This window comes from Oncorhynchus mykiss, chromosome 30 (genome assembly GCF_057628025.1).
Source record: "Oncorhynchus mykiss isolate SJ-2025 chromosome 30, ASM5762802v1, whole genome shotgun sequence".
Lineage (NCBI taxonomy): Eukaryota > Metazoa > Chordata > Actinopteri > Salmoniformes > Salmonidae > Oncorhynchus > Oncorhynchus mykiss.
The window spans coordinates 5620229-5647753 of NC_143051.1; the positions used below are offsets into that span (position 1 = coordinate 5620229).

Sequence of the window (27525 nt, forward strand, 5' to 3'; positions counted from 1 at the left end):
TAGTTTGGGAAACTGATTTAGTGCCTGGTCTTGTCCACTCTGAATCCTGTGAGGTTTCTTGGTATTGTTGTGGAGGGATATTTTGTGGCATAAACGGTTTAAAAGATAGAGCCACGCTCTGCTACTGACCTAACCACTGTTCTATGACCCAAGCAGGATTTTATTTATTTTATTTCAGTGTTTCTTGTTCCACTTGGGGTCGCGTCCCCTAGTTTGGGAAACTGATTTAGTGCCTGGTCTTGTCCCACAGGGGGTCACGGCCCCTAGTTTGGGAAACTGATTTAGTGCCTGGTCTTGTCCCACATGGGGTCACGGCCCCTAATTTGGGAAACGCTGGTTAGGCGTAAAGTTAGCAGTGAGGTTAAGGTTAAGGTTAGGTTGAAAATCACATTTTAAGAGGGTACATTTTAGAAAAGGGAGAGGTTTATGATTTTGTGCATATTCCCCTAACCCTGTTTGTCACAACCTGCTCCTCTCATACAATGACAGGTGTATTGATTGGGAAAGTTCCTTGTGACATTTATGCTGCGTTGGCTTGCTATCGGAGTTATCATAAGTTCCTAGTTATAACTGGGAAGTTTGACTTGGAACAACCATTCAAATCGGAATTACAAGTGAAAAACACATTTTCAAACAACATATAACAACAAATCCGTTTTTGACAACTACAATATGGGTAAGGTATAATGTGGCTAGTTTGATCATAGTCTCAATGTGCAGCAATCTAGCTAATTTAACCATAAGCAACATTAACTAGCTTATCAAGCTAGCTAAAATCATATTGGTTGAATAATTGCACCGACCAAAATGCACATGAATGAAACAAAGTCGTATTTCCGACGTTACGGCTAGGAAATAGGAATCTCCGACGGGGCAGATGAACGCAGCATTAGTGCCCCCCTGGAGCGCGCCCACCAACGACTTCTGATTGGTCAGAGGCTTGGGTTCCTCGAAGCGACAAGGTGTGCCCCCTTGGTGTCCCAACTTGTCAACACGGCGTGGTAAGAGATATCACGCACAAACAACCGTAGGCTAGAGAAGAGGAGAAGTCATTTAACTTCAGAACAAACTTTTTTGTTGTGTTCACTAGCATACATTTAATGAGACATTTGGCTGTGTTGAATCTGTCGTTACACTCACCATTACCAGTTGAAACCTGGTGGAACTTCAAATGAACCGTTTTTATTTTTCTGGAATAGCCAACGACCAACGCCGGACTACAAACCTATCACAACATTGTTGCTGTCCCCAGGGTTGTGCTTTCCAGCTGTAGCGGACTATAGCGGTGCGCTCGTTATACGGCTTGAATCCGACGTCTGTAACTGTAGCCAATGACTGTAGTCTTTCTCCCCAATAATACTATAGTATTTGCCGGGTCTGTATCTGCCGGGTCAGTATCTGCCGGGTCAGCGGCACACGCTCTGCGGGCAGAGTGTTGACGGACTTGTCGCGCCACGAACGAAATCCTCCCGGTAATACATAGGCTAGGAGGTAAGTAGACCTTCAACATAACGGAATGCAAAATGTTGATATTGAAAAAATAACTTTTTAGCGTAGGCCTATCTATGTATTTTTTCTCCTGGGTATGCTATTTTGTTGTCGGTTGCATAACATGGAAAACATAAATGTGTTGTCCTCCCGCAAAATATGGTTGCTTGATAGTTTGCATATCTTGACCCATGCCCTTTGGCCTATAGACTATATTTACGCTTACGGACAAGGTCTGTTGTTACCACAGCAACATGACACCTTGCCTTCCCAGTTGCGCCATGGTTTTCTCTGTGCACGGTACATGGAACATTCTATTCGCATTCTCAAAACCAATCAGTATATCGTACAATATAGATTATGGTTAGGCAAAGGTGCATTAAAATCTATATATATTTTTTTAACCTTTTTTGATACTGGAGTATGCGCATAAAAAAAAACAAAAAAAAAAACACATTTGTGAATGGAGGTGTAAACGCACGTCAAATACGCGCTAATTAGGGATAAACTGCTTTTATAATACGGCAGTGTTGCAACGCCCATGGTGGGGTTTTACTCTCCGATTGAGATATTTGGGATTACCCGTTTTCTGCTTGGGTTGGATAGGAGATTTTTTATTTTTTACATGCCACACACGACAGAAGTGGGGGTGGGGCTGGTTGTGTTGGGCAGCATGTTGCTTGTGTCAGCTGCTCAGAACAGATCAGTGGCCAATATCCACAAAACAACTCAGGAGTAGGAGTACTGGTCTAGGATCAGGTCCCCCCCACCTGTCCATATCATCATATTCAATACTATGTCAAATGTAAAACTGATCCTAGATCATCGCTCCTACCTCTGAGACACTTTGTGAATGGGCCCAGTCCATTATCTACAGACAGTACTGTTGGTTACTGTCTCTGTCACACCTGTTCGGAAAATGTTCAGCCAACTGTTGCCTTATTTTCCTCCTTCTGCATTTCCCATTATAGTTCTCTATATATAGAGAATAGAGTGTAGTTTCTCATTATAGTTCTCTATATATAGGGAATACAGTGTAGTTTCCATTATAGTTCTCTATATATAGGGAATACAGTGTAATTTCCATTATAATGCTCTATATATAGGGAATAGAGTGTAATTTCCCATTATAGTTCTCTATATATAGGGAATAGAGTGTAGTTTCCATTATAGTTCTCTATATATAGGGAATAGAGTGTAGTTTCCATTATAGTTCTCTATATATAGAGAATAGAGTGTAGTTTCCCATTATAGTGCTCTATATATAGGGAATAGAGTGTAGTTTCCATTATAGTTCTCTATATATAGAGAATAGAGTGTAGTTTCCCATTATAGTGCTCTATATATAGGGAATAGAGTGTAGTTTCCATTATAGTTCTCTATATATAGAGAATAGAGTGTAGTTTCCCATTATAGTGCTCTATATATAGGGAATAGAGTGTAGTTTCCATTATAGTTCTCTCTATATAGGGAATAGAGTGTAGTTTCTCATTATAGTTCCCTATATATAGGGAATAGAGTGTAATTTACCATTATAGTTCCCTATATATAGGGAATAGAGTGTAATTTACCATTATAGTTCTCTATATATAGGGAATAGAGTGTAATTTACCATTATAGTTCTCTATATATAGGGAATAGAGTGTAATTTACCATTATAGTTCTCTATATATAGGGAATAGAGTGTAATTTACCATTATAGTTCCCTATATATAGGGAATAGAGTGTAATTTACCATTATAGTTCTCTATATATAGGGAATAGAGTGTAATTTACCATTATAGTTCCCTATATATAGGGAATAGAGTGTAATTTACCATTATAGTTCTCTATATATAGGGAATAGAGTGTAATTTACCATTATAGTTCCCTAAATATAGGGAATAGAGTGTAATTTACCATTATAGTTCTCTAAATATAGGGAATAGAGTGTAGTTTCCATTATAGTTCTCTATATATAGGGAATAGAGTGTAATTTACCATTATAGTTCTCTAAATATAGGGAATAGAGTGTAGTTTACCATTATAGTTCTCTATATATAGGGAATAGAGTGTAGTTTACCATTATAGTTCTCTATATATAGGGAATAGAGTGTAATTTACCATTATAGTTCTCTAAATATAGGGAATAGAGTGTAGTTTACCATTATAGTTCTCTATATATAGGGAATAGAGTGTAGTTTCCATTATAGTTCCCTATATATAGGGAATAGAGTGTAATTTACCATTATAGTTCTCTATATATAGGGAATAGAGTGTAGTTTACCATTATAGTTCTCTATATACAGGGAATAGAGTGTAGTTTACCATTATAGTTCTCTATATATAGGGAATAGAGTGTAGTTTACCATTATAGTTCTCTATATATAGGGAATAGAGTGTAATTTACCATTATAGTTCTCTAAATATAGGGAATAGAGTGTAGTTTACCATTATAGTTCCCTATATATAGGGAATAGAGTGTAGTTTCCATTATAGTTCCCTATATATAGGGAATAGAGTGTAGTTTCCATTATAGTTCTCTATATATAGAGAATAGAGTGTAGTTTCCATTATAGTTCCCTATATATAGGGAATAGAGTGTAGTTTCCATTATAGTTCTCTATATATAGAGAATAGAGTGTAGTTTCCATTATAGTTCCCTATATATAGGGAATAGAGTGTAGTTTACCATTATAGTTCTCTAAATATAGGGAATAGAGTGTAGTTTACCATTATAGTTCTCTATATATAGGGAATAGAGTGTAGTTTACCATTATAGTTCTCTATATATAGGGAATAGAGTGTAGTTTCCATTATAGTTCTCTATATATAGGGAATAGAGTGTAATTTACCATTATAGTTCTCTATATATAGGGAATAGAGTGTAATTTACCATTATAGTTCTCTATATATAGGGAATAGAGTGTAATTTACCATTATAGTTCTCTATATATAGGGAATAGAGTGTAGTTTACCATTATAGTGCTCTATATATAGGGAATAGAGTGTAGTTTACCATTATAGTTCTCTATATATAGAGAATACAGTGTAGTTTACCATTATAGTTCTCTATATATAGGGAATAGAGTGTAGTTTACCATTATAGTTCTCTATATATAGGGAATAGAGTGTAATTTACCATTATAGTTCTCTATATATAGGGAATAGAGTGTAGTTTACCATTATAGTGCTCTAAATATAGGGAATAGAGTGTAGTTTACCATTATAGTTCTCTAAATATAGGGAATAGAGTGTAATTTCCATTATAGTTCTCTATATATAGGGAATAGAGTGTAATTTCCATTATAGTTCTCTATATATAGGGAATAGAGTGTAGTTTCCATTATAGTTCTCTATATATAGGGAATAGAGTGTAATTTCCATTATAGTTCTCTATATATAGGGAATAGAGTGTAGTTTCCATTATAGTTCTCTATATATAGGGAATAGAGTGTAATTTACCATTATAGTTCTCTATATATAGGGAATAGAGTGTAGTTTCCATTATAGTTCTCTATATATAGGGAATAGAGTGTAGTTACCATTATAGTTCTCTATATATAGGGAATAGAGTGTAGTTTCCCATTATAGTTCTCTATATATAGGGAATAGAGTGTAATCAAAACAAATCAAATCAAATGTATTTGTCACATACACATGGTTAGCAGATGTTAATGCGAGTGTAGCGAAATGCTTGTGCTTCTAGTTCCGACAATGCAGTAATAACCAATGAGTAATCTAACCTAACAATTCCACAACTACTACCTTATAATTCCCATTATAGTGCTCTATATATAGGGAATAGAGTGTAGTTTCCATTATAGTTCTCTATATATAGGGAATAGAGTGTAATTTACCATTATAGTTCTCTATATATAGGGAATACAGTGTAGTTTCCATTATAGTTCTCTATATATAGGGAATAGAGTGTAATTTCCCATTATAATGCTCTATATATAGGGAATACAGTGTAATTTCCATTATAGTGCTCTATATATAGGGAATACAGTGTCATTTCCCATTATAGTGCTCTATATATAGGGAATAGAGTGTAGTTCCCATTATAGTTCTCTATATATAGAGAATAGAGTGTAGTTTCCATTATAGTTCTCTATATATAGGGAATAGAGTGTAATTTACCATTATAGTTCTCTATATATAGGGAATACAGTGTCATTTCCCATTATAGTTCTCTATATATAGGGAATACAGTGTAATTTCCATTATAATGCTCTATATATAGGGAATACAGTGTCATTTCCCATTATAATGCTCTATATATAGGGAATACAGTGTCATTTCCCATTATAGTGCTCTATATATAGGGAATAGAGTGTAGTTTCCCATTATAGTTCTCTATATATAGGGAATACAGTGTCATTTCCATTATAGTTCTCTCTATATAGGGAATACAGTGTAATTTCCCATTATAGTGCTCTATATATAGAGAATAGAGTGTAGTTTCCATTATAGTTCTCTATATATAGGGAATACAGTGTCATTTCCATTATAATGCTCTATATATAGGGAATACAGTGTAATTTCCATTATAATGCTCTATATATAGGGAATACAGTGTCATTTCCCATTATAGTTCTCTATATATAGGGAATAGAGTGTAGTTTCCATTATAGTTCTCTATATATAGGGAATACAGTGTCATTTCCATTATAATGCTCTATATATAGGGAATACAGTGTCATTTCCCATTATAGTTCTCTATATATAGGGAATAGAGTGTAGTTTCCATTATAGTTCTCTATATATAGGGAATACAGTGTCATTTCCATTATAATGCTCTATATATAGGGAATAGAGTGTAATTTCCATTATAATGCTCTATATATAGGGAATAGAGTGTAGTTTCCCATTATAGTGCTCTATATATAGGGAATACAGTGTCATTTCCATTATAATGCTCTATATATAGGGAATAGAGTGTAATTTCCATTATAATGCTCTATATATAGGGAATAGAGTGTAGTTTCCCATTATAGTGCTCTATATATAGGGAATACAGTGTCATTTCCATTATAATGCTCTATATATAGGGAATAGAGTGTAATTTCCATTATAATGCTCTATATATAGGGAATACAGTGTCATTTCCATTATAATGCTCTATATATAGGGAATAGAGTGTAATTTCCATTATAATGCTCTATATATAGGGAATACAGTGTAATTTGGAATGCCACCAGAGTCAGTGCTATTGAAGCTGCCTGACACACTTATGGGGATGGAAATAGTAAGAGAGGAGTACATTCTGCCACATATACTGTACACACACACACACTGTACACACACTGTACACACACTGTACACACACACTGTACACACACACTGTACACACACACACACACACACACACACACACACACACACACACACACACACACACACACACACACACACCTTATAATGCTCTTGCTCAGTGTTTTCCTGACCACATGACTTGACCAGGACATTTTCTGTAACTAGAGCTTTGAGGTTTTCCTGGTCGGGACACTTCTGATGACAGTAAGATGAATCACTTACTGTACTGTACACTGTTACCACCCCCTCTCTTTTATCCACCCTCTCTATACCTCTTCCACCCCCTCTCTTTTATCTACTCTCTCTATACCTCTTCCACCCTCTCTATACCTCTTCCACCCCTCTCTTTTACCCACTCTCTCTGTCTCTCTCTCTCTGTCTCTCTGTCTCTCTCTCTCTGTCTCTCTGTCTCTCTCTCTCTCTGTCTCTCTGTCTCTCTCTCTCTCTGTCTCTCTGTCTCTCTCTCTGTCTCTCTGTCTCTCTGTCTCTCTGTCTCTCTCTATCTCTCTGTCTCTCTCTCTCTCTCTCTCTATCTCTCTGTTTCTCTCTCACACACACCGTTGAGATATCGGAACTCATTGGGAAACCTCATGTCATTCATTTGGGCAAAACATTGACAAACAAAACCATGTTCTGTTCTGGTTGTTATTCGACAGTGTTGCTAAGTAACCTAATTCCACCCTACCTAAGCATGAGACAGCGTTGAACAGAAGACACACGGGCATCTCGCTCTGGAAGACAGCTCTTCTAAGGAAATCCTGGAAGATTTATGAAGTTGTAAAATTTGGGTGGAAGTCTCTGTCTGACTGTCAACGCTTCAGCCAAACATCTGCTGATTTTTCCATCAAAAAAATAAATAATCTTCTCAGATTCCATTCCTGAAACTGGAACTAAATATTCCAACAAATTATTCCAACGAAGAAGAATTCCATTTCGTACTACATTCTGCAAGTTTCTGGGTTGCCTGCTTTCTTAAGATGTTTCTGCAACATAGTCTTGGGTCGAGGTATGGAAGGAGGAAATCGAGTGTGAAAAAAGGAGAAGTTGTAGAAAGGAAGGAAGGAGAAGAAATGAAAGAGGAGGAAAACAAGAAAGAAGAAATGTGGGTGTTTGTTGCAGATGTTAAAAGATGTTCATTTTCTGTTACTACAAGTTACAATTGTTGGAGACAAATGTGGTATTGAAAATTCATGTCTTAATGTATGTGGAATATAGGGTACTCAGTCGGTACCTAAAACGTTCTTGAAATGTTAGTTTTTTTAGTCTTTGAAAACTACGTTCTTGAAACGTTTTTTTTTTGTCTTTGAAAACTACGTTCTTGAAACGTTTTTTTTTTTAGTCTTTGAAAACTACGTTCTTGAAACGTTTTTTTTTAGTCTTTGAAAACTACGTTCTTGAAACGTTTTTTTTTAGTCTTTGAAAACTACGTTCTTGAAACAGTTTTTTGCTCTTGGAATTATTTTTATTGAAGCGTTCTTGAGAGGTTCTTGTTCTTGATAAGTACGTTCTTAAAACGTCCAATCTTAAAACGTTCTTGCTATTGAAAAGTACACTTGAAGTGTTATTGCTCTTGAAAAGTACGACCCTTAAACATTCAGCTGATGTGTTTTCCAGCCTGTCTGTACGTAATGCCAGCGGAGGCATTTGGCCTGCTAGGCAAAGCTAAGGGGGCTAGAGGTTAGAGTGCTGCCCCCGAGACAACAGAGGCCATTGTTAAACCACTCTGTGTCCCCTCTCATACACACTTATGCGCTCCCACACACACACACACACACACACACACACACACACACACACACAAAGACGTACGCACATACATGTACACACAAATTTGTGTGCGTGTATACACACACACACACACACATACACACATACCCACCCCTGGGTGACCGCCGAGCATTGTGGGAAGGGGATCTCATATTTCCCTGGAGAGGAAGGAGTGTTCCGCTGCTTCCTGTTTTCTGTGTCCCGTGGTGGAAACATCCTATCCAGTGAGATGGGAACGAGGTCGGGTCAGGATGACCCCTTGAATAGAAGCTGCTCCTGGAAAAATCTAAAAGTCCCACAACAATGGATCTCATGTTAAAGTTGGATCAAACTCTCATCTCCTTAATCCCAGAGGAAGTAGTTGATCCAGGTTAAACCCACTACTAGACTGAAAACAATCTGGGTCAGTTTCTGTCTGTAATGGGCCTGATTCCAAACAGAGCAAGTGTTTCTGTCTGTAATGGGCCTGATTCCAATCAGAGAAAGTGTTTCTGTCTGTAATGGGCCTGATTCCAAACGGAAAAAGTGTTTTTGTCTGTAATGGGCCTGATTCCAAACGGGAAAAGTGTTTTTGTCTGTAATGGGCCTGATTCCAAACGGGAAAAGTGTTTCTGTCTGAAATGGGCCTGATTCCAAACGGGAAAAGTGTTTCTGTCTGTAATGGGCCTGATTCCAAACGGAAAAAGTGTTTCTGTCTGAAATGAGCCTGATTCCAAACGGGGAAAGTGTTTCTGTCTGTAATGGGCCTGATTCCAAACAGAAAACGTATCCCTTTCCTTCATTCCTTGTCACTAATTTTCTGTTCATTTCTTGTGTTCTGCAGTCCAGAGATTCTGTGGTCAGCCATGCCTGTCCCCCCTCCTCCCCCTCCACCTGCACCCCCTCCACCTCCACCACCCTGTACTGCTCACCCACCACAGGTAAGATACACACACACACACACACACACACACACACACACACACACACACACACACACACACACACACACACACACACACACACACACACACACACACACACACACACACACACACACACACACACACACACACCATGTGTCAGCCACCTGTCTGTTATTTGCATAATTTATTAGAGGTACAGTTACACACACACACACACACACACACACACACACACACACACACACACACACACACACACACACACACACACACACACACACACACACACACACACACACACACACTAGGGTAGATAACAGACACCATAGGATGCTGGTGTCATATTTACAGAGTAAGTGCTCAGTGTTCTCATGTTAAATTTCATTTGATGGCTGGCAAAGCATATCTATATAGGCCAGTGTGTCTTTTTCTGACCTGGTGTAAGTTTGATATTCCTCACACTGACAAAGATATGTCCCTTTGTAATGTACTCTCTTTCCCTCTCTCTCTCTCTCTCTCTCTCTCTCTCTCTCTCTCTCTCTCTCTCTGTCTGTCTGTCTGTCTCTGTCTCTGTCTCTGTCTCTCTCTGTCTCTCTCTCCCTCTCGCTCTCTCTCTCTCTCTCTCTCTCGCTCTCTCTGTCTCTCTCTCTCTCTCTCTCTCTCTCTCTCTGTCTCTGTCTCTGTCTCTCTCTCTGTCTCTGTCTCTGTCTCTCCCTCTCCCTCTCTCTCTCTCTCTCTCTCTCTCTCTCTCTGTCTGTCTCTCCCTCTCTGTCTCTGTCTCTTTCTCTCTCTCTCTGTCTCCCCCTCTCTGTCTCTCAAATGTCATATTATGTCGATATACAGTGTTGTTACAATGTGCAAATAGTTAAAGTACTAAAGGGAAAATAAATGAACATAAATAGTTACTGTTGGTAATGTTGTTGAGACCTGTTGCTAACGGGCCATCTAGTTACTGTTGGTAATGTTGTTGAGACCTGTTGCTAACGGGCCGTCTAGTTACTGTTGGTAATGTTGAGACGTGTTGCTAACGGGCCGTCTTGTTACTGTTGGTAATGTTGTTGAGACCGGTTGCTAACGGGCCGTCTAGTTACTGTTGGTAATGTTGTTGAGACCTGTTGCTAACGGGCCATCTAGTTACTGTTGGTAATGTTGTTGAGACCTGTTGCTAACGGGCCGTCTAGTTACTGTTGACATTGTAGACGAGTGTTGAATAGTACGAAGCACGGGCACTTTCCTGTTTGAGTTTCTGCCTATAGGACGGGAGGAGCAAGATGGAATCGTGGTCAGATTTGCTGAAAGGAGGGCGAGGGGGAGGACCTTGTAAACATCCCGGAAGTTTGAATAGCAATGGCCGAGAGTCTTAGTAGCGCAAGAAGGACAGTCAATATGTTGATAGAATTTCGGCAGCCTAGTCTTCAGATTTGTTTTGTTAAAATCCCCAGCTACAATAAATGCAGCCTCAGGATATGTGGTTTCCAGTTTGCGTAAAGTCCAGTGAATCTTGCTGCTGTGATGCCACACTGTGGTTTTTCACCCAATAAATATGGGAGTTTATCAAAATTGGATTTGTTTCTATGGTCATAAATTCCACCTCATTTTGTGGGCAGTTGCTCATAGCCTGTATTCTCCTGAGAGCCAGGCCTTCAGCCTTTCTCACAGAGTCTGTACATAGTCAAAGTTTTCCTTAATTTTGTGTCAGTTACAGTGGTAAGGTATTCAAACAGTGTACCCTCTGTTTAGGGCCAAATTTCTTTAAATTATTATTTTTTACCTTTATTTAACTAGGCAAGTCAGTTAAGAACCAATTCTTATTTTCAATTACGGCCTAGGAACAGTGGGATAACTGGCAGAACGACAGATTTTTTTTTACCTTGTCAGCTCGGGGATTCAATCTTGCAACCTTTCGGGTTACAAGTCCAACGCTGTCAAGTAATTATCTTTTTATTTTCTTATGATTTGTTTGGGTCTAATTATGTTGCTGTCCTGAGGCTCTGTGGGGTGTGTTTGTGTTTGTGAACAGAGCCCCAGGACCAGCTTGCTTAGGGGACTCTTCTCCAGGTTCATCTCTCTGTAGGTGATGGCTTTGTTATGGAAGGTTTGGGAATAGTTTCCTTTTAGGTGGTTGTAGAATTGAATGGCTCTTTTCTGGATTTTGATAATCATTGGGTATCGGCCTAATTCTGCATGCAGTCTCAATTTGGTGTTTGTCCCATTTTGTGAAGTCTTGGTTGGTGAGCGGACCCCAGACCTCACAACCATAAAGGGCAATGGGTTCTATAACTGATTCCAGTATTTTTTAGTCACATCCTAATCTGTATGTTGAATTTTATGTTCCTTTTGAGGGCATAGAAGGCCCTTCTTGCCTTGTCTCTCAGATCGTTCACAACTTTGTGGAAGTTACCTGTGGTGCTGATGTTTAGGCTGAGGTATGTATAGTTTTTTGTGGGCTCTATGGCAACGGTTTCTAGATGGAATTTGTATACGTTGTCCTGGTAACTGAACCTTTTTTGGAACACCATTATTTTTTGTTTTAGTGAGATTTACTGTCAGGGCCCAGGTCTGTCAGGGCCCAGATCTGTCAGGGCCCAGATCTGTCAGGGCCCAGATCTGTCAGGGCCCAGATCTGTCAGGGCCCAGATCTGTCAGGGCCCAGATCTGTCAGGGCCCAGGTCTGTCAGGGCCCAGGTCTGACAGAATCTGTGCAGAAGATCTAGGTGCTGCTGTAGGCCCTCCTTGGTTGGGGACAGAAGCACCAGAACTTGTCTCCACTTTTGTGGATTGGGGTGATCAGTCTTTGGTTCCAAATATTGGAGGAGATGCCAGAGCTGAGGATGATGTTAAAGAGTTTAAGTCTAGCCAATTGGAATTTGTGGTCTGTATATTTTATCATTTCATTTCGGACACCATCAACACCACAGGCCTTTTTGGCCTATATTGTAGTTCTTTCAATGTAATTGGAGAATCCCCAGTGGGTTTTTGGTAGTCTTTAATAGCTGAACATGTATATGTTTTCTCTCTCCCCCCCCTCTAGTCTCGGCCAGACCCTCCTAGTCTCCAGAGTGTTGGAGGAAGAGGAGGGAGGAACGCCCTGTTAGTAGACATTCAGAAAGGCGCCAGGTTAAAGAAGGTTTTACAGGTCCATGACCGTAGCGCACCAGTTGTCGACAGTGAGTACACACACACACACGCACGCACGCACAGACAGACAGACAGACAGACAGACAGACCAACAGACACACATGCATACACCGTTACTTGCTTATCTTCTTGTTGTCTCCTCAAACATCCCCCTCACAAAAATCCTCGTTGACCTCTTAAACCAGTCCCCAACTGACATAGCTGAGAGAGAGAGTCCACAGGACTCAGATAAAGAAGGTATTTGAGCTGAGTTTCACTGTTAACTGATTCTCACAAGGGATATCTGTCTATGACTCACTGTCATGGGGAACAAAATGAGACAGGGAGGGAATTGGGAGAGAAAGAGAGAATGTGTGTTTGTTTGGGATAGGGAGAGAGAAAGAGGAATGGAATCGTAGAGAGGTGTAGAGCAGAGAGAGGGAGGAATGGAATCATAGAGATGTAGGGAGAGAAAGAGGAAGGTAATTGTAGAGAGGTGTAGAGCAGAGAGAGAGAGGGAGGGAATCGTAGAGAGGTGGGGAGAGAAAGAGGAAGGGAATCGTAGAGAGGTAGGGAGAGAAAGAGGAAGGGAATCGTAGCGAGGTAGGGAGAGAAAGAAGAAGGGAATCGTAGAGAGGTAGGGAGAGAAAGAGGAAGGGAATCGTAGAGAGGTAGGGAGAGAAAGAGGAAGGGAATCGTAGAGAGGTAGGGAGAGAAAGAGGAAGGGAATCGTAGAGAGGTAGGGAGAGAAAGAGGAAGGGAATCGTAGAGAGGTAGGGAGAGAAAGAGGAAGGGAATCGTAGAGAGGTAGGGAGAGAAAGAGGAATGGAATCGTAGAGAGGTAGGGAGAGAAAGAGGAATGGAATCGTAGAGAGGTAGGGAGAGAAAGAGGAAGGGAATCGTAGAGAGGTAGGGAGAAAAAGAGGAAGGGAATCGTAGAGAGGTAGGGAGCGAAAGAGGAAGGGAATCATAGAGAGGTGTAGAGCAGAGAGAGAGAAAGGGAATCGTAGAGAGGTGTAGAGCAGAGAGAGAGGAAGGAAATCGTAGAGGTGTAGAGCAGAGAGAGAGGAAGGGAAACGTAGAGAGGTAAGGAGAGAAAGAGGAAGGGAATCGTAGAGAGGTAGGGAGAGAAAGAGGAAGGGAATCGTAGAGAGGTAGGGAGAGAAAGAGGAAGGGAATCGGAGAGGTAGGGAGAGAAAGAGGAAGGGAATCGTAGAGAGGTAGGGAGAGAAAGAAGGAAGGGAATCATAGAGAGGTAGGGAGAGAAAGAGGAATGGAATCGTAGAGAGGTGTGGAGAGAAAGAGGAAGGGAATCGTAGAGAGGTAGGGAGAAAAAGAGGAAGGGAATTGTAGAGAGGTAGGGAGAGAAAGAGGAAGGGAATCGTAGAGAGGTAGGGAGAGAAAGAGGAATGGAATCGTAGAGAGGTAGGGAGAGAGAGAGGAAGGGAATCGTAGAGAGGTAGGGAGAGAAAGAGGAAGGGAATCATAGAGAGGTAGGGAGAGAAAGAGGAAGGGAATCGTAGAGAGGTGTAGAGCAGAGAGAGATGAAGGGAATCGTAGAGAGGTGGGGAGAGAAAGAGGAAAGGAATCGTAGAGAGGTGTAGAGCAGAGAGAGAGAGGAAGGGAATCGTAGAGAGGTAGTTAGAGAAAGAGGAAGGGAATCGTAGAGAGGTGGGGAGAGAAAGAGGAAGGGAATCGTAGAGAGGTAGAGCAGAGAAAGAGGAAGGGAATCGTAGAGAGGTGGGGAGAGAAAGAGGAAGGGAATCGTAGAGAGGTGTAGAGCATAGAGAGGGAGGGAATCGTAGAGAGGTGTAGAGCAGAGAGAAAGAGGAAGGGGATCGTAGAGAGGTAGGGAGAGAGAGGAAGGGAATCGTAGAGAGGTAGGGAGAGAGAGAGGGAGGGAATCGTAGAGAGGTGTAGAGCAGAGAGAGAGGTCCTGTTAGTTAAGAGAGCTGTGGATATAGTTGGAACTATACTATACTATCTATCTATCTGTCTATATTTGAGCTCAAGGTTACTAAATGATGGCACACACACACACACTTGAGGAAGGAATGCCCAGCAGCAGATAAGGACACAGACAAAGCAGGAATCTACTGTGGGAAACACATGGAGAAACACATGGAGAAACACATGGAGAAACATTGAGAAACACATTGAGAAACACATGGAGAAACATGGTGAAACACATGGAGAAACACATTGAGAAACACATTGGGAAACACATTGAGAAACACATTGAGAAACACATGTTCTATAACCCAGACCTCCTATATTCTATAACCCAGACCTCCTATATTCTATAACCCAGACCTCCTATATTCTATAACCCAGACCTCCTATATTCTATAACCCAGACCTCCTATATTCTATAACCCAGACCTCCTATATTCTATAACCCTCCTATATTCTATAACCCAGACCTCCTATATTCTATAACCCAGACCTCCTATATTCTATAACCCTCCTATATTCTATAACCCAGACCTCCTATATTCTATAACCCAGACCTCCTATATTCTATAAATCAGATCCCCAGTTTCTCATGGTTAGGTCGTGTGGTCAGGACCATCCTCTTACATTGATAAACTATAAATCATACCTGTTGCAGCCAATGTAAAACACATTGTCTCAAATGCTGTGCTAAGTAAATGTGCAAGTCATTGTGAAGCAAGAACTTGACAATTACTGTCATATACCAGCATGTCTGCAGTACTCTGAGATACCAGTATGTATGTAGTACTCTGAGATACCAGTATGTCTGTAGTACTCTGAGATAACAGTATGTCTGTAGTACTCTGAGATACCAGTATGTCTGTAGTACTCTGAGATACCAGTATGTCTGCAGTACTCTGAGATACCAGTATGTCTGTAGTACTCTGAGATACCAGTATGTCTGTAGTACTCTGAGATACCAGTATGTCTGTAGTACTCTGAGATACCAGTATGTCTGTAGTACTCTGAGATACCAGTATGTCTGTAGTACTCTGAGATACCAGTATGTCTGTAGTACTCTGAGATACCAGTATGTCTGTAGTACTCTGAGATACCAGTATGTCTGTAGTACTCTGAGATACCAGTATGTCTGTAGTACTCTGAGATACCAGTATGTCTGCAGTACTCTGAGATACCAGCATGTCTGTAGTACTCTGAGATACCAGTATGTCTGTAGTACTCTGAGATACCAGTATGTCTGTAGTACTCTAAGATACCAGTATGTCTGTAGTACTCTGAGATACCAGTATGTCTGTAGTACTCTGAGATACAAGTATGTAGTCCTCTGAGATACCAGTATGTCTGTAGTACTCTGAGATACCAGTATGTCTGTAGTACTCTGAGATACCAGTATGTCTGTAGTACTCTAAGATACCAGTATGTCTGTAGTACTCTGAGATACCAGTATGTCTGTAGTACTCTGAGATACCAGTATGTCTGTAGTACTCTGAGATACCAGTATGTCTGTAGTACTCTGAGATACCAGTATGTCTGTAGTACTCTGAGATACCAGTGTGTCTGTAGTACTCTGAGATACCAGTATGTCTGCAGTACTCTGAGATACCAGTATGTCTGTAGTACTCTGAGATACCAGTATGTCTGTAGTCCTCTGAGATACCAGTATGTCTGTAGTACTCTGAGATACCAGTATGTAGTCCTCTGAGATACCAGTATGTCTGTAGTACTCTGAGATACCAGTATGTCTGTAGTACTCTGAGATACCAGCATGTCTGCAGTACTCTGAGATACCAGTATGTCTGCAGTACTCTGAGATACCAGTACATGTGTGTACAGGTGATATCATAAAAACATATTGACTCATTGTCTGTGTGATGTTCCCTATGCAGAGCCGAGGGCCAGTGGTGGTCTGTCCCAGGACCATCCCCAGGGAGGATCAGGAGGAGGGGCGGAGGCTGTGAGGCCCTCTCTAGGGGGCTTGTTCTCTGGCGGGTTCCCCATCCTCAGACCCGCTGGGCAGAGAGCCTTCACAGGGAAGAACGTGGGTGGGTCAGGATGGCAGGATGATGAAAATACTGTCTGTCTATCTGGTGTCCGTTGCTGTTCAATTTTCAATTTCAATCTAAGGGCTTTATTGGCATGGGAAACATATGTTTACATTACCAAAGCAAGTGAAATAGATAATAAATACAAGTGAAATAAACAATAAAAATGAACAATGAACATTACACTCACAGAAGATCCCAAAGAATGAAGACATTTCAAATGTCATATCATGTGCTCTCTCTCTCTCTCTGTCTGTCTGTTTCTATCTCTCTCTCTCTGTCTCTCTCTTCCCCTCTTTCTCTCTCTTTCTCTTTCTCTCTGTCTCTCTCTCTAATACCCTCTCTCTCTCTCTCTCTGTCTGTCTGTTTCTCTCTCTCTTTCTCTGTCTCCCTCTCTCTCTCTGTCGCTCTCTCTCTGTCTGTCTGTTTCTCTCTCTCTTTGTCTCTGTCTCTCTCTCTCTCTCTCTCTCTCTCTGTCTCTCTCTCTCTCTCTCTGTCTCTCTCTCTTCCCCTCTCTCTCTTTTTCTCTGTCTCTCTGTCTTTCTCTCTCTGTCTCTGTCTCTCTCTCTGTCTCTCCCTCTCTCCTCTCTCTCTCTTCTATCTCTCTCTCTCGCTCTCCACATCTGTCATAAACAAACCAGGTTGTGTGTTGTAGTGTCTGTATCTAATAGACATTGTGTGTGTGTGTGTGTGTGTGTGTGTGTCAGTTTCACGCTCTAGCTCATCAACGGGACTGAAGCCTCAGTGGAACCCTCCACCGACATCGTCAGACAGTGGCCACACCCCCGAGCCCTACCATAGGCCGACAGAGAGAGGAAGCCCTTCCCACCGCCCTGCCCACTCAGCCTCCGCACCTCCCTCCCCCTCTCACAGCAAACCTCCCCTCTCCATCACTGCCCCCACCACCACTCCTCCTCCCCCTCCTCCCTCATTCCATGAGCGTCCCAGCAGCAGGCCTCCCCCCATCCCTACCGGTCCTCCCCCTCCTCCCCCTACCCAAGTCACCAAGCCTACCTGGCTCCCCATCCAGCACCCTCTCCCCTTACCCCAGCCCTCTACCCCTCCTCCCTCCACGTCCCCCTCCTCCCTCCCTAACCGGAACTCTGGTTTCTTCTACCCGCCTCCTCCCTCCCCCATCCTCCCCCCTCCTCCCTCCCCTGTCCTCTCATCCTTCCCCCCTCCTCCCTCCCCCGTCGTCTCCTCCCTCCCCCCTTCTCCCTCCCCCATCCTCTTCTCCTCCCTTCCCCCTCCTCCCTCCCCTGTCCTCTCCCCTTCCTCTGAATTGAGGTTCTCTATCTCTGGTCCCCACGGCCCCCCTCCTCCTCCTCCTCCTCCACCCCTCCCCGCCTCATTCACCACCAGCTGCCCCTCCTCTCTGCCCCCTCCACCACCCAAGATTCCCCCTGTGCCGTCCCCTGCCATGCGGCCCCCGGTGCCCCCCTCCTACCCCTGCACTGCACCTAGTCGACGACCACCAGCTGTGCCCAGGAGTGCAGGTATTTTTTTGTGATATTTGAAGGGGAAAGTGCTTGATATTGCATCAGTAATTCTGTAATACTGTATGTGATATGCAAAATGATTTTGTTCCAATTTCTTGTGAAAATGCGCTGACGAGGGATAAAGTTTGTTGACGTGTGACTTGATTGGGCCATAGATTTGCGTTAAATGTGTGGTGATTGGTTGAAATTACTAGCCCTCGTTTTTTGTACTGCGGTGGGTCAGTTTTATACAATAATAGTGCAATGATTTGACTGTTTTATACATTTGCAAGCTCTCACATTACATGGAGGTAATTATTGATCAAAATCAAATACAATCGCAAAGTCCCAGAAAGATCGATTACTGTTTCCTGCATCTGATTGTTAATGACTCAGTGGTTTAATTCTATCTGTCCCTCATACCATCACGGTCACCTAATCATCCCCAGTTTACAATTGGCTCATTCATCCCCCCTTCCTCTCCCCTGTAAACTATTCCCCCCGGTCGCTGCTGTAAATGAGAACGTGTTCTCAGTCAATGTACCTGGTAAAAACAGAATAATGATACACTGTTCAGTAGATTCTGTCCGAACTGGGCTCCAACGACACCACATTCATCTAGCTACACAGACAGAGACTACACAGACAGAGACTACACAGACAGAGACTACACAGACAGAGACTACAACACTGAGAGAAAACTCTCTTTGTGAGGCTTCTCCACATTGTCTGTTGTCTTTCCCAACAGGTGTGGGGAGGTCGTTGGCTTCTCCCCCCGTCCCACCGGCCCGCTCCCCGTCCACGGAGCTGACCAACCGGATCCCTCCTCCTCATCCTCCTCCCCTTCCCCCGTCCTTAATGAGGAATGGACACAGTCTAAGCTTGCACAGCCTGGGTAAGAGTCTGATTCTCCTTCTTCGTTCAATAACTCCCTTCACTCATTCGATTCCTCTCCAAAACTGTGGCAATCGTGCCAAAGCCATTTTTGTTCCTACCCAGAAGCTCTTTAGACTTTTAGGCTGGGTGTCTGTGACACGCTTTGTGTGTTGGTGGTGTCTCTGTGTTAATGTGTCTCTGTGTTAGTGGTGTCTCTGTGTTAGTGGTGTCTTTTCTTAGTGTTTTAATGTGTCTCTGTGTTAGTGGTGTCTTTTCATAGTGTGTTAATGTGTCTCTGTGTTAGTGGTGTCTTTTCATAGTGTTTTAATGTGTCTCTGTGTTAGTGGTGTCTTTTCTTAGTGTTTTAATGTGTCTCTGTGTTAGTGGTGTCTTTTCATAGTGTGTTAATGTGTCTCTGTGTTAGTGGTGTCTCTGTGTTAATGTGTCTCTGTGTTAGTGATGTCTTTTCATAGTGTGTTAATGTGTCTCTGTGTTAGTGGTGTCTCTGTGTTAGTGGTGTATTTTCTTAGTGTGTTAATGTGTTTCTGTGTTAGTGGTGTCTCTGTGTTAGTGGTGTCTTTTCATAGTGTGTTAATTTGTCTCTGTGTTAGTGGTGTCTTTTCATAGTGTGTTAATGTGTCTCTGTGTTAGTGGTGTCTCTGTGTTAATGTGTCTCTGTGTTAGTGGTGTATTTTCTTAGTGTTTTAATGTGTCTCTGTGTTAGTGGTGTCTCTGTGTTAATGTGTCTCTGTGTTAGTGGTGTCTTTTCATAGTGTGTTAATGTGTCTCTGTGTTAGTGGTGTCTTTTCATAGTGTGTTAATGTGTCTCTGTGTTAATGTGTCTCTGTGTTAGTGGTGTCTTTTCTTAGTGTTTAATGTGTCTCTGTGTTAGTGGTGTCTTTTCATAGTGTGTTAATGTGTCTCTGTGTTAGTGGTGTCTGTGTTAGTGGTGTCTTTTCATAGTGTGTTAATGTGTCTCTGTGTTAGTGGTGTCTTTTCATAGTGTGTTAATGTGTCTCTGTGTTAGTGGTGTCTTTTCATAGTGTGTTAATGTGTCTCTGTGTTAGTGGTGTCTTTTCATAGTGTGTTAATGTGTCTCTGTGTTAGTGGTGTCTTTTCATAGTGTGTTAATGTGTCTCTGTGTTAGTGGTGTCTTTTCATAGTGTGTTAATGTGTCTCTGTGTTAGTGGTGTCTTTTCATAGTGTGTTAATGTGTCTCTGTGTTAGTGGTGTCTCTGTGTTAGTGGTGTCTTTTCATAGTGTTTTAAATTGTCTCTGTGTTAGTGGTGTCTCTGTGTTAGTGGTGTCTTTTCATAGTTTTTTAATTTGTCTCTGTGTTAGTGGTGTCTTTTCATAGTGTGTTAATGTGTCTCTGTGTTAGTGGTGTCTCTGTGTTCGTGGTGTCTCTGTGTTAGTGGTGTCTCTGTGTTAGTGGTGTCTTTGTGTTAGTAGTGTATTTTCTTAGTGTTTTAATGTGTCTCTGTGTTAGTGGTGTCTTTTCATAGTGTTTTAAATTGTCTCTGTGTTAGTGGTGTCTTTTCATAGTGTGTTAATGTGTCTCTGTGTTAGTGGTGTCTCTGTGTTAATGTGTCTCTGTGTTAGTGGTGTCTCTGTGCTAGTGGTGTCTCTGTGTTAGTGGTGTCTTTTCATAGTTTTTTAATTTGTCTCTGTGTTAGTGGTGTCTTTTCATAGTGTGTTAATGTGTCTCTGTGTTAGTGGTGTCTCTGTGTTAGTGGTGTCTCTGTGTTAGTGGTGTCTCTGTGTTAGTGGTGTCTCTGTGTTAGTGGTGTCTTTTCATAGTTTTTTAATTTGTCTCTGTGTTAGTGGTGTCTTTTCATAGTGTTTTAATGCGTCTCTGTGTTAGTGGTGTCTTTTCATTGTGTTTTAAATTGTCTCTGTGTTAGTGGTGTCTTTTCATAGTGTTTTAATGTGTCTCTGTGTTAGTGGTGTCTTTTCATAGTTTTTTAATTTGTCTCTGTGTTAGTGGTGTCTCTGTGTTAGTGGTGTCTCTGTGCTAGTGGTGTCTCTGTGTTAGTAGTGTCTTTTCATAGTGTTTTAATATGTCTCTGTGTTAGTGGTGTCTTTTCATAGTGTTTTAATGTGTCTCTGTGTTAGTGGTGTCTCTGTGTTAGTGGTGTCTCTGTGTTAGTAGTGTCTTTTCATAGTGTTTTAATGTGTCTCTGTGTTAGTGGTGTCTTTTCATAGTGTTTTAATGTGTCTCTGTGTTAGTGGTGTCTCTGTATTAGTGGTGTCTCTGTGTTAGTGGTGTCTCTGTGTTAGTGGTGTCTCTGTGTTAGTGGTGTCTCTGTGTTAGTGGTGTCTCTGTGTTAGTGGTGTCTGTGTTAGTAGTGTATTTTCATAGTGTTTTAATGTGTCTCTGTGTTAGTGGTGTCTCTGTGTTAGTGGTGTCTTTTCATAGTTTTTTAATTTGTCTCTGTGTTAGTGGTGTCTTTTCATAGTGTTTTAATGTGTCTCTGTGTTAGTGGTGTCTTTTCATAGTGTTTTAATGTGTCTCTGTGTTAGTGGTGTCTTTTCATAGTGTTTTAATGTGTCTCTGTGTTAGTGGTGTCTTTTCATAGTGTTTTAATGTGTCTCTGTGTTAGTGGTGTCTTTTCATAGTGTTTTAATGTGTCTCTGTGTTAGTGGTGTCTTTTCATAGTGTTTTAATGTGTCTCTCTCTCTGGTCTTTCAGATGACTTTGAGTCTAAATTTCAGTTCCACCCAATAGAAGACTTTCCCCCTCCAGAGGAGTTTTGGCCATTTCCACGCATCTACCCAAGCAGAGAGAACCAAGGAGGTAGGGGTACAAAGTGTATGTGTGTGTGTGTGTGTGTGTATGTGTGTGTGTGTGTGTGTGTGTACCAGTTAACCCACTGTTCCTAGACCAGTTAACCCACTGTTCCTAGACCAGTTAACCCACTGTTCCTAGACCAGTTAACCCACTGTTCCTAGACCAGTTAACCCACTGTTCCTAGACCAGTTAACCCACTGTTCCTAGGCCAGTTAACCCACTGTTCCTAGACCAGTTAACCCACTGTTCCTAGACCAGTTAACCCACTGTTCCTAGACCAGTTAACCCACTGTTCCTAGACCAGTTAACCCACTGTTCCTAGACCAGTTAACCCACTGTTCCTAGACCAGTTAACCCACTGTTCCTAGACCAGTTAACCCACTGTTCCTAGACCGTCATTGTAAATAAGAATTTGTTCTTAACTGACTTGCCAAGTTATAAATAATAATAATAACAAATAATAATAATAAAATAATATAATTTAAAACATTTGAAATAAAATAAAAATATATTTTTGTTTTTATTCTAAAATGGATTTAAAAAAAAGATATCCTCAGCAATATATACACAATACCCCATAAGGTCAAAGCGAAAACAGGTTTTTATACATTTTTGCAAATGTATTAAAACCCCAAAAAATGAAATAACGTGTTTACGCAAGTATTCAGACCCTTTGATATGAGACTCGAAATGGAGTTCAGGTGCATCCTGGTTCTATTGATCATCCTTTATATGTTTCTACAACTTGATTGGAGTCCACCTGTGGTAAGTTCAATTGATTGGACATGATTTGGAAAGGCACACACCTGTCTATATAAGGTCCCACAGTTGACAGTGCATGTCAGAGAAAAAACCAAACCATGAGGTCGAAGGAATTGTCCATAGAGCTCAGAGACAGGATTGTGTCGAGTCACAGATCTGGGGAAGGATTCCAGAAAATGTCTGCAGCATTGAAGGTCCCCAAGAACACAGTGGCCTCCATCATTCTTAAATGGAAGAAGTTTGGAACCTCCAAGACTCTTCCTAGAGCTGGCTGCCCGGCCAAACTGACCAATCAGTGGAGAAGGGCCTTTGGTAAGGGAGGTGACCAAGAACCAGAGTTCTGTGGAGATGGGAGAACCTTCCAGAAGGACAACCGTCTCTGCAGCACTCCACCAATCAGGCCTTTATGGTAGAGTGGCCAGACTGAAACCACTCCTCAGTAAAAGGCACATGACAGCCCGCTTGGAGTTTGCCAAAAGGCACCTAAAAACTGTCAGACCATGAGAAACAAGATTCTCTGGTCTGATGAAACCAAGATTGAACTCTTTGGCCTGAATGCCAAGCTTCACGTCTGGAGGAAACCTGGCACCATCAATACCGTGAAGCATGGTGGTGGCAGCATCATCTGTCTGGATGTGTTTCAGCGGCAGGGACTGGGAGACTAGTCAGGATCGAGGTAAAGATGAACGGAGAAAAGTACAGTGAGATATTTGATGAAAATCTGCTCCAGAGCGCTCAGGACCTCAGACTGGGGGCGAAGGTTCACCTTCCAGCAGGACAATCTTCTCTGTTTTTGTTTTATTATTTCACTGCCATACTGTGTTGGATCTTGTCCAGCCATCTTGTCTCAAGAAGACCACAATGTAAATAAGTCCCAGACTGTATAGTGTGTTATCCTCCATGATTTAACAATGGGAATAAGTCCCAGACTGTATAGTGTGTTATCCTCCATGATTTAACAATGGGAATAAGTCCCAGACTGTATTGTGTGTTATCCTCCATGATTTAACAATGGGAATAAGTCCCAGACTGTATTGTGTGTTATCCTCCATGATTTAACAATGGGAATAAGTCCCAGACTGTATAGTGTGTTATCCTCCATGATTTAACAATGGGAATAAGTCCCAGACTGTATTGTGTGTTATCCTCCATGATTTAACAATGGAAATAAGTCCCAGACTGTATAGTGTGTTATCCTTGATGATTTTATTCATGTGCATGTATGGCTTTTTAAAATTTTACGTGTGCTTGTCTGTTTTAAATGGTCGAATGAATAAACTAAACTAAATTACCCTAAGCACACAGCCAAGACAACCCAGGAGTGGCTTTGGGACAAGTCTCTGAATGTCCTTGAGTGGCCCAGCCAGAGCCCGGACTTGAACCTGATTGAATATCTATGGAAAGACCTGAAAATAGCTGTGCAGCGACGATCCCCATCCAACCTGACAGAGCTTGAGAGGATCTGCAGAGAAGAATGGGAGAAACTCCCCAAATACAGATGTGCCAAGCTTGTAGTGTCATACCCAAGAAGACATGAGGCTGCAATCACTGCCGAAGTACTGAGTAAAGGGTCAGAATACTTATGTAAATGTGATATTTCGGTTTTCATTTGTAATACATTTCTAAAAACAGATTTTGATTTGTCATTATGGGGTATTGTGATGTCATTATGGGGTATTGTGATGTCATTATGGGGTATTGTGATGTCATTATGGGGTATTGTGTGTGGATTGATGAAGGCTGTAACATAACAACATGTAAACATTGAAGTGGTCTGAATATTTTCAGAATGCCCTGTTTGTGCGGTTGTATGTTTGTGTGTGTGTATTTGTTGTGTGTGTGTGTCTCTGTGTTTGTGTGTATGTTAGTGTATGTGTGTATGGATATGTGTGTGTATTTTTGTATGTGTGTCTGTCTGTGTGTGTGTGTGTGTATCAGCATGCTCTTGTCTTAATTTTCCTATTCAAATGATTTAGTGATTTACTCCTCCCCCATCCTCTCCTCTCTCCTCCCCATCCTCTCATCTCTCCTCCCCATCCTCTCCCCTCTCGTCCCCCCCACCCTCTCCTCTCTCCTACCCCATCCTCTCCTCTCTCCTCCCCCCATCTTCTCCTCTCTCCTACCCCCATCCTCTCCCCTCTCTCCTCCCCCATCCTCTCCTCTCTCCTCCCCCATCCTCTCCTCTCTCTCCTCCCCCATCCTCTCCTCTCTCCTCCCCATCCTCTCCTCTCTCCTCCCCCATCCTCTCCTCTCTCTCCTCCCCCATCCTCTCCTCTTTCCTCTCTCCTCCCCCCATCCTCTCCTCTCTCCTCCCCCATCCTCTCCTCTCTGCTCCCCCATCCTTTCCTCTCTCCTCCCCCATCCTCTCCTCTCTCTCCTCCCCATCCTCTCCTCTCTCCTCTCTCCTCCCCCCATCCTCTCCTCTCTCCTCCCTCCATCCTCTCCTCTCTCTCCTCCCCCATCCTCTCCTCTCTCCTCTCTCCTCCCCCCATCCTCTCCTCTCTCCTCCCCATCCTCTCCTCTCTCTTCCCCCCCATCCTCTCCTCTCTCTCCTCCCCCATCCTCTCCTCTCTCCTCCCCCATCTTCTCCTCTCTCCTCCCCATCCTCTCTCCTCTCTCCTCCCTTACCCTCTCCCCCCCCCACCCTCTCCTCTCTCCTCCCCCATCCCCTCTTCTCTCCTCCCCCATCCTCTCCTCTCTACTCCCCCCAGTGATCAGGACACAGCTATGGTGATGCAGTGAGACAACATGGACCCCCCCACCCCCACATCCAACAGCTGGCCCAACACATCCTCTTCATCCTACATTATCCTCTTCCTCTGTCCCCAGGGGCCATGCTCATGGACGGATAATGTGTGTGTGTGTGTGTGTGTGTGTGTGTGTGTGTGTGTGTGTGTGTGTGTGTGTGTGTGTGTGTGTGTGTGTGTGTGTGTGTGTGTGTGTGTGTGTGTGTGTGTGTGTGATCTTGTGGCGAATGCAATACCGTGCCACACCCAGTGCAGGCTACCGACCTCCAACCTTCTCCAGTGTGGAATGTTTTGAATGTGTCAGGAGGGTAGAACCCAACAGTGTTCTCTCCCTCTCACTATATATATATCTATTGATAAACTGGGTGGCACCAGCCCCGAATGCTGATTGGCTGACAGCCATGATATATCATGGGTATGACAAAACATTCATTTTACGTTGATAAACAGTTTATAATAGCAGTAAGGCACCTCTGGGATTTGTGGTATATGACCAATATACCACGGCTAAGGGCTGTATCCAGTCACTCCGCGTTGTGTCGTGCCAAAGAACAGCTCTTAGCCGTGGTATATTGGCCATATACCACACCCCCTCGGGCCTTAAATATATACTGTATATATATGTCTCTCTCTGACTCTCTCTCTCTCTCTCTCTCTCTCTCTCTCTCTCTCTCTATATATATATATATATATATATATATATATATATTGAGATTCTTCAAAGTAGCCACCCTTTGCCTTGATGACAGATTTGCACGCTCTTGGATTTCCCTCAACCACCTTCACCTGGAATGCTTTTCCAACAGTCTTGAAGGAGTTCCTGCATATGCTGAGCGCTTGTTGGCTGCTTTTCCTTCACTCTGTGGTCCAACTCGTCCCAAACCATCTAATTTGTGTTGAGATCAGGTGATTGTGGAGGCCAGGTCATCTGATGCAGCACTCCATCACTCTCCTTCTTGGTCAAATAGCCCTTACACAGCCTGGAGGTGTGTTGGGTCATTGTTTTGTTGAAAAACAAATGATAGTCCCACTAAGCGCAAACCAGATGGGATGGCATATCGCTGCAGGATGTTGTGGTAGCCATGCTGATTAAGTGTATCTTGAATTCTAAATAAATCACTGACAGTGTCACCAGAAAAACACCCCCACACCTCCTCCTCCGTGCTTCACGGTGGGAACCACACATGCAGAGATTATCCGTTCACCTACTCTGCATCTCACAAAGACATCACACCTCCTCCTCCGTGCTTCACGGTGGGAACTACACATGCGGAGATCATCCGTTCACCTACTCTGTGTCTCACAAAGACACGGCGGTTCAAACCAAACATCTCCCATTTGGACTCATCAGACCAAAGGACAGATTTCCACCGGTCTCATGTCCATTGCTCATGTTTCTTGCCCCAAGCAAGTCTCTTCTTATTATTGGTGTCCTTTAGTAGTGGTTTCTTTGCAGCAATTCAATCATGAAGGCCTGATTCACGCAATCTCCTCTGAACAGTTGATGTTGAGATGTGTCTGTTACTTGAACTTTATTTGGGCTGCAATTTGTGAGGATGGTAACTCTAATGAACTTGTCCTTTGCAGCAGAGGTAACTCTGGGTCTTCCTTTCCTGTGGCAGTCCTCATGAGAGACAGTTTCATCATAGTGCTGGATGGTTTTTGTGACTGCACTTGAAGAAACTTTAAAAGTTCTTGACATTTTCTGGATTGACTGACCTTCATGTCTTAAAGTAACGATGGACTGTAATTTCTCTTTGCTTATTTGAGCTGTTCTTGCCATAATATGGACTTGGTCTTTTACCAAATAGGGCTATCTTCTGTATACCCCCCCACCTTGTCACAACACAACTGATTGGCTCAAACACATTAAGAAGGAAATAAATTACACAAATTAACTTTTAACAAGGCACACCTGTTAATTGAAATGCATTCCAGGTGACTACCTCATGAAGCTGGTTGGGAGAATGCCAAGAGTGTGCAAAACTGTCATCAAGGCAAAGGGTGGCTACTTTAAACAATCTCAAATATAAACTATATTTTAATTTGTTTAACACTTTTTTGGTTGCTACATGATTCCGTATGTGTTATTTCATAGTTGTGATGTCTTCAGTATTATTCTACAATGTAGAAAATAGTACAAATAAAGAAAAACCCTGGAATGAGTAGGTGTGTCCAAACTTTCGTCTGGTGCTGTATATATGTCTCTATCTCTCTATGTCTTTCTCTCGCTCTATATATATGTGTTTCTCTCTATATGTCACTCTGTGTATATATGTTTGTCTCTGCACATATTCC

The 27525-nt window shown here is 42.2% G+C and overlaps 1 protein-coding gene across 1 annotated transcript; it reads left to right on the forward strand.

Moving 5' to 3' along the window:
- The first annotated feature begins 987 nt into the window (after positions 1-987).
- wipf3 (WAS/WASL interacting protein family member 3) lies at positions 988-27393 on the forward strand. Its single transcript, XM_090228540.1, has 8 exons — positions 988-1491; positions 9377-9473; positions 12490-12625; positions 16418-16573; positions 17281-18069; positions 18800-18946; positions 21620-21724; positions 25192-27393. Exons 2-8 carry the CDS (start codon positions 9399-9401, stop codon positions 25212-25214), a joined length of 1431 nt encoding a protein of 476 aa, XP_090084666.1. The 5' UTR covers positions 988-1491; positions 9377-9398; the 3' UTR covers positions 25215-27393.
- The last annotated feature ends 132 nt before the right edge of the window (positions 27394-27525 follow it).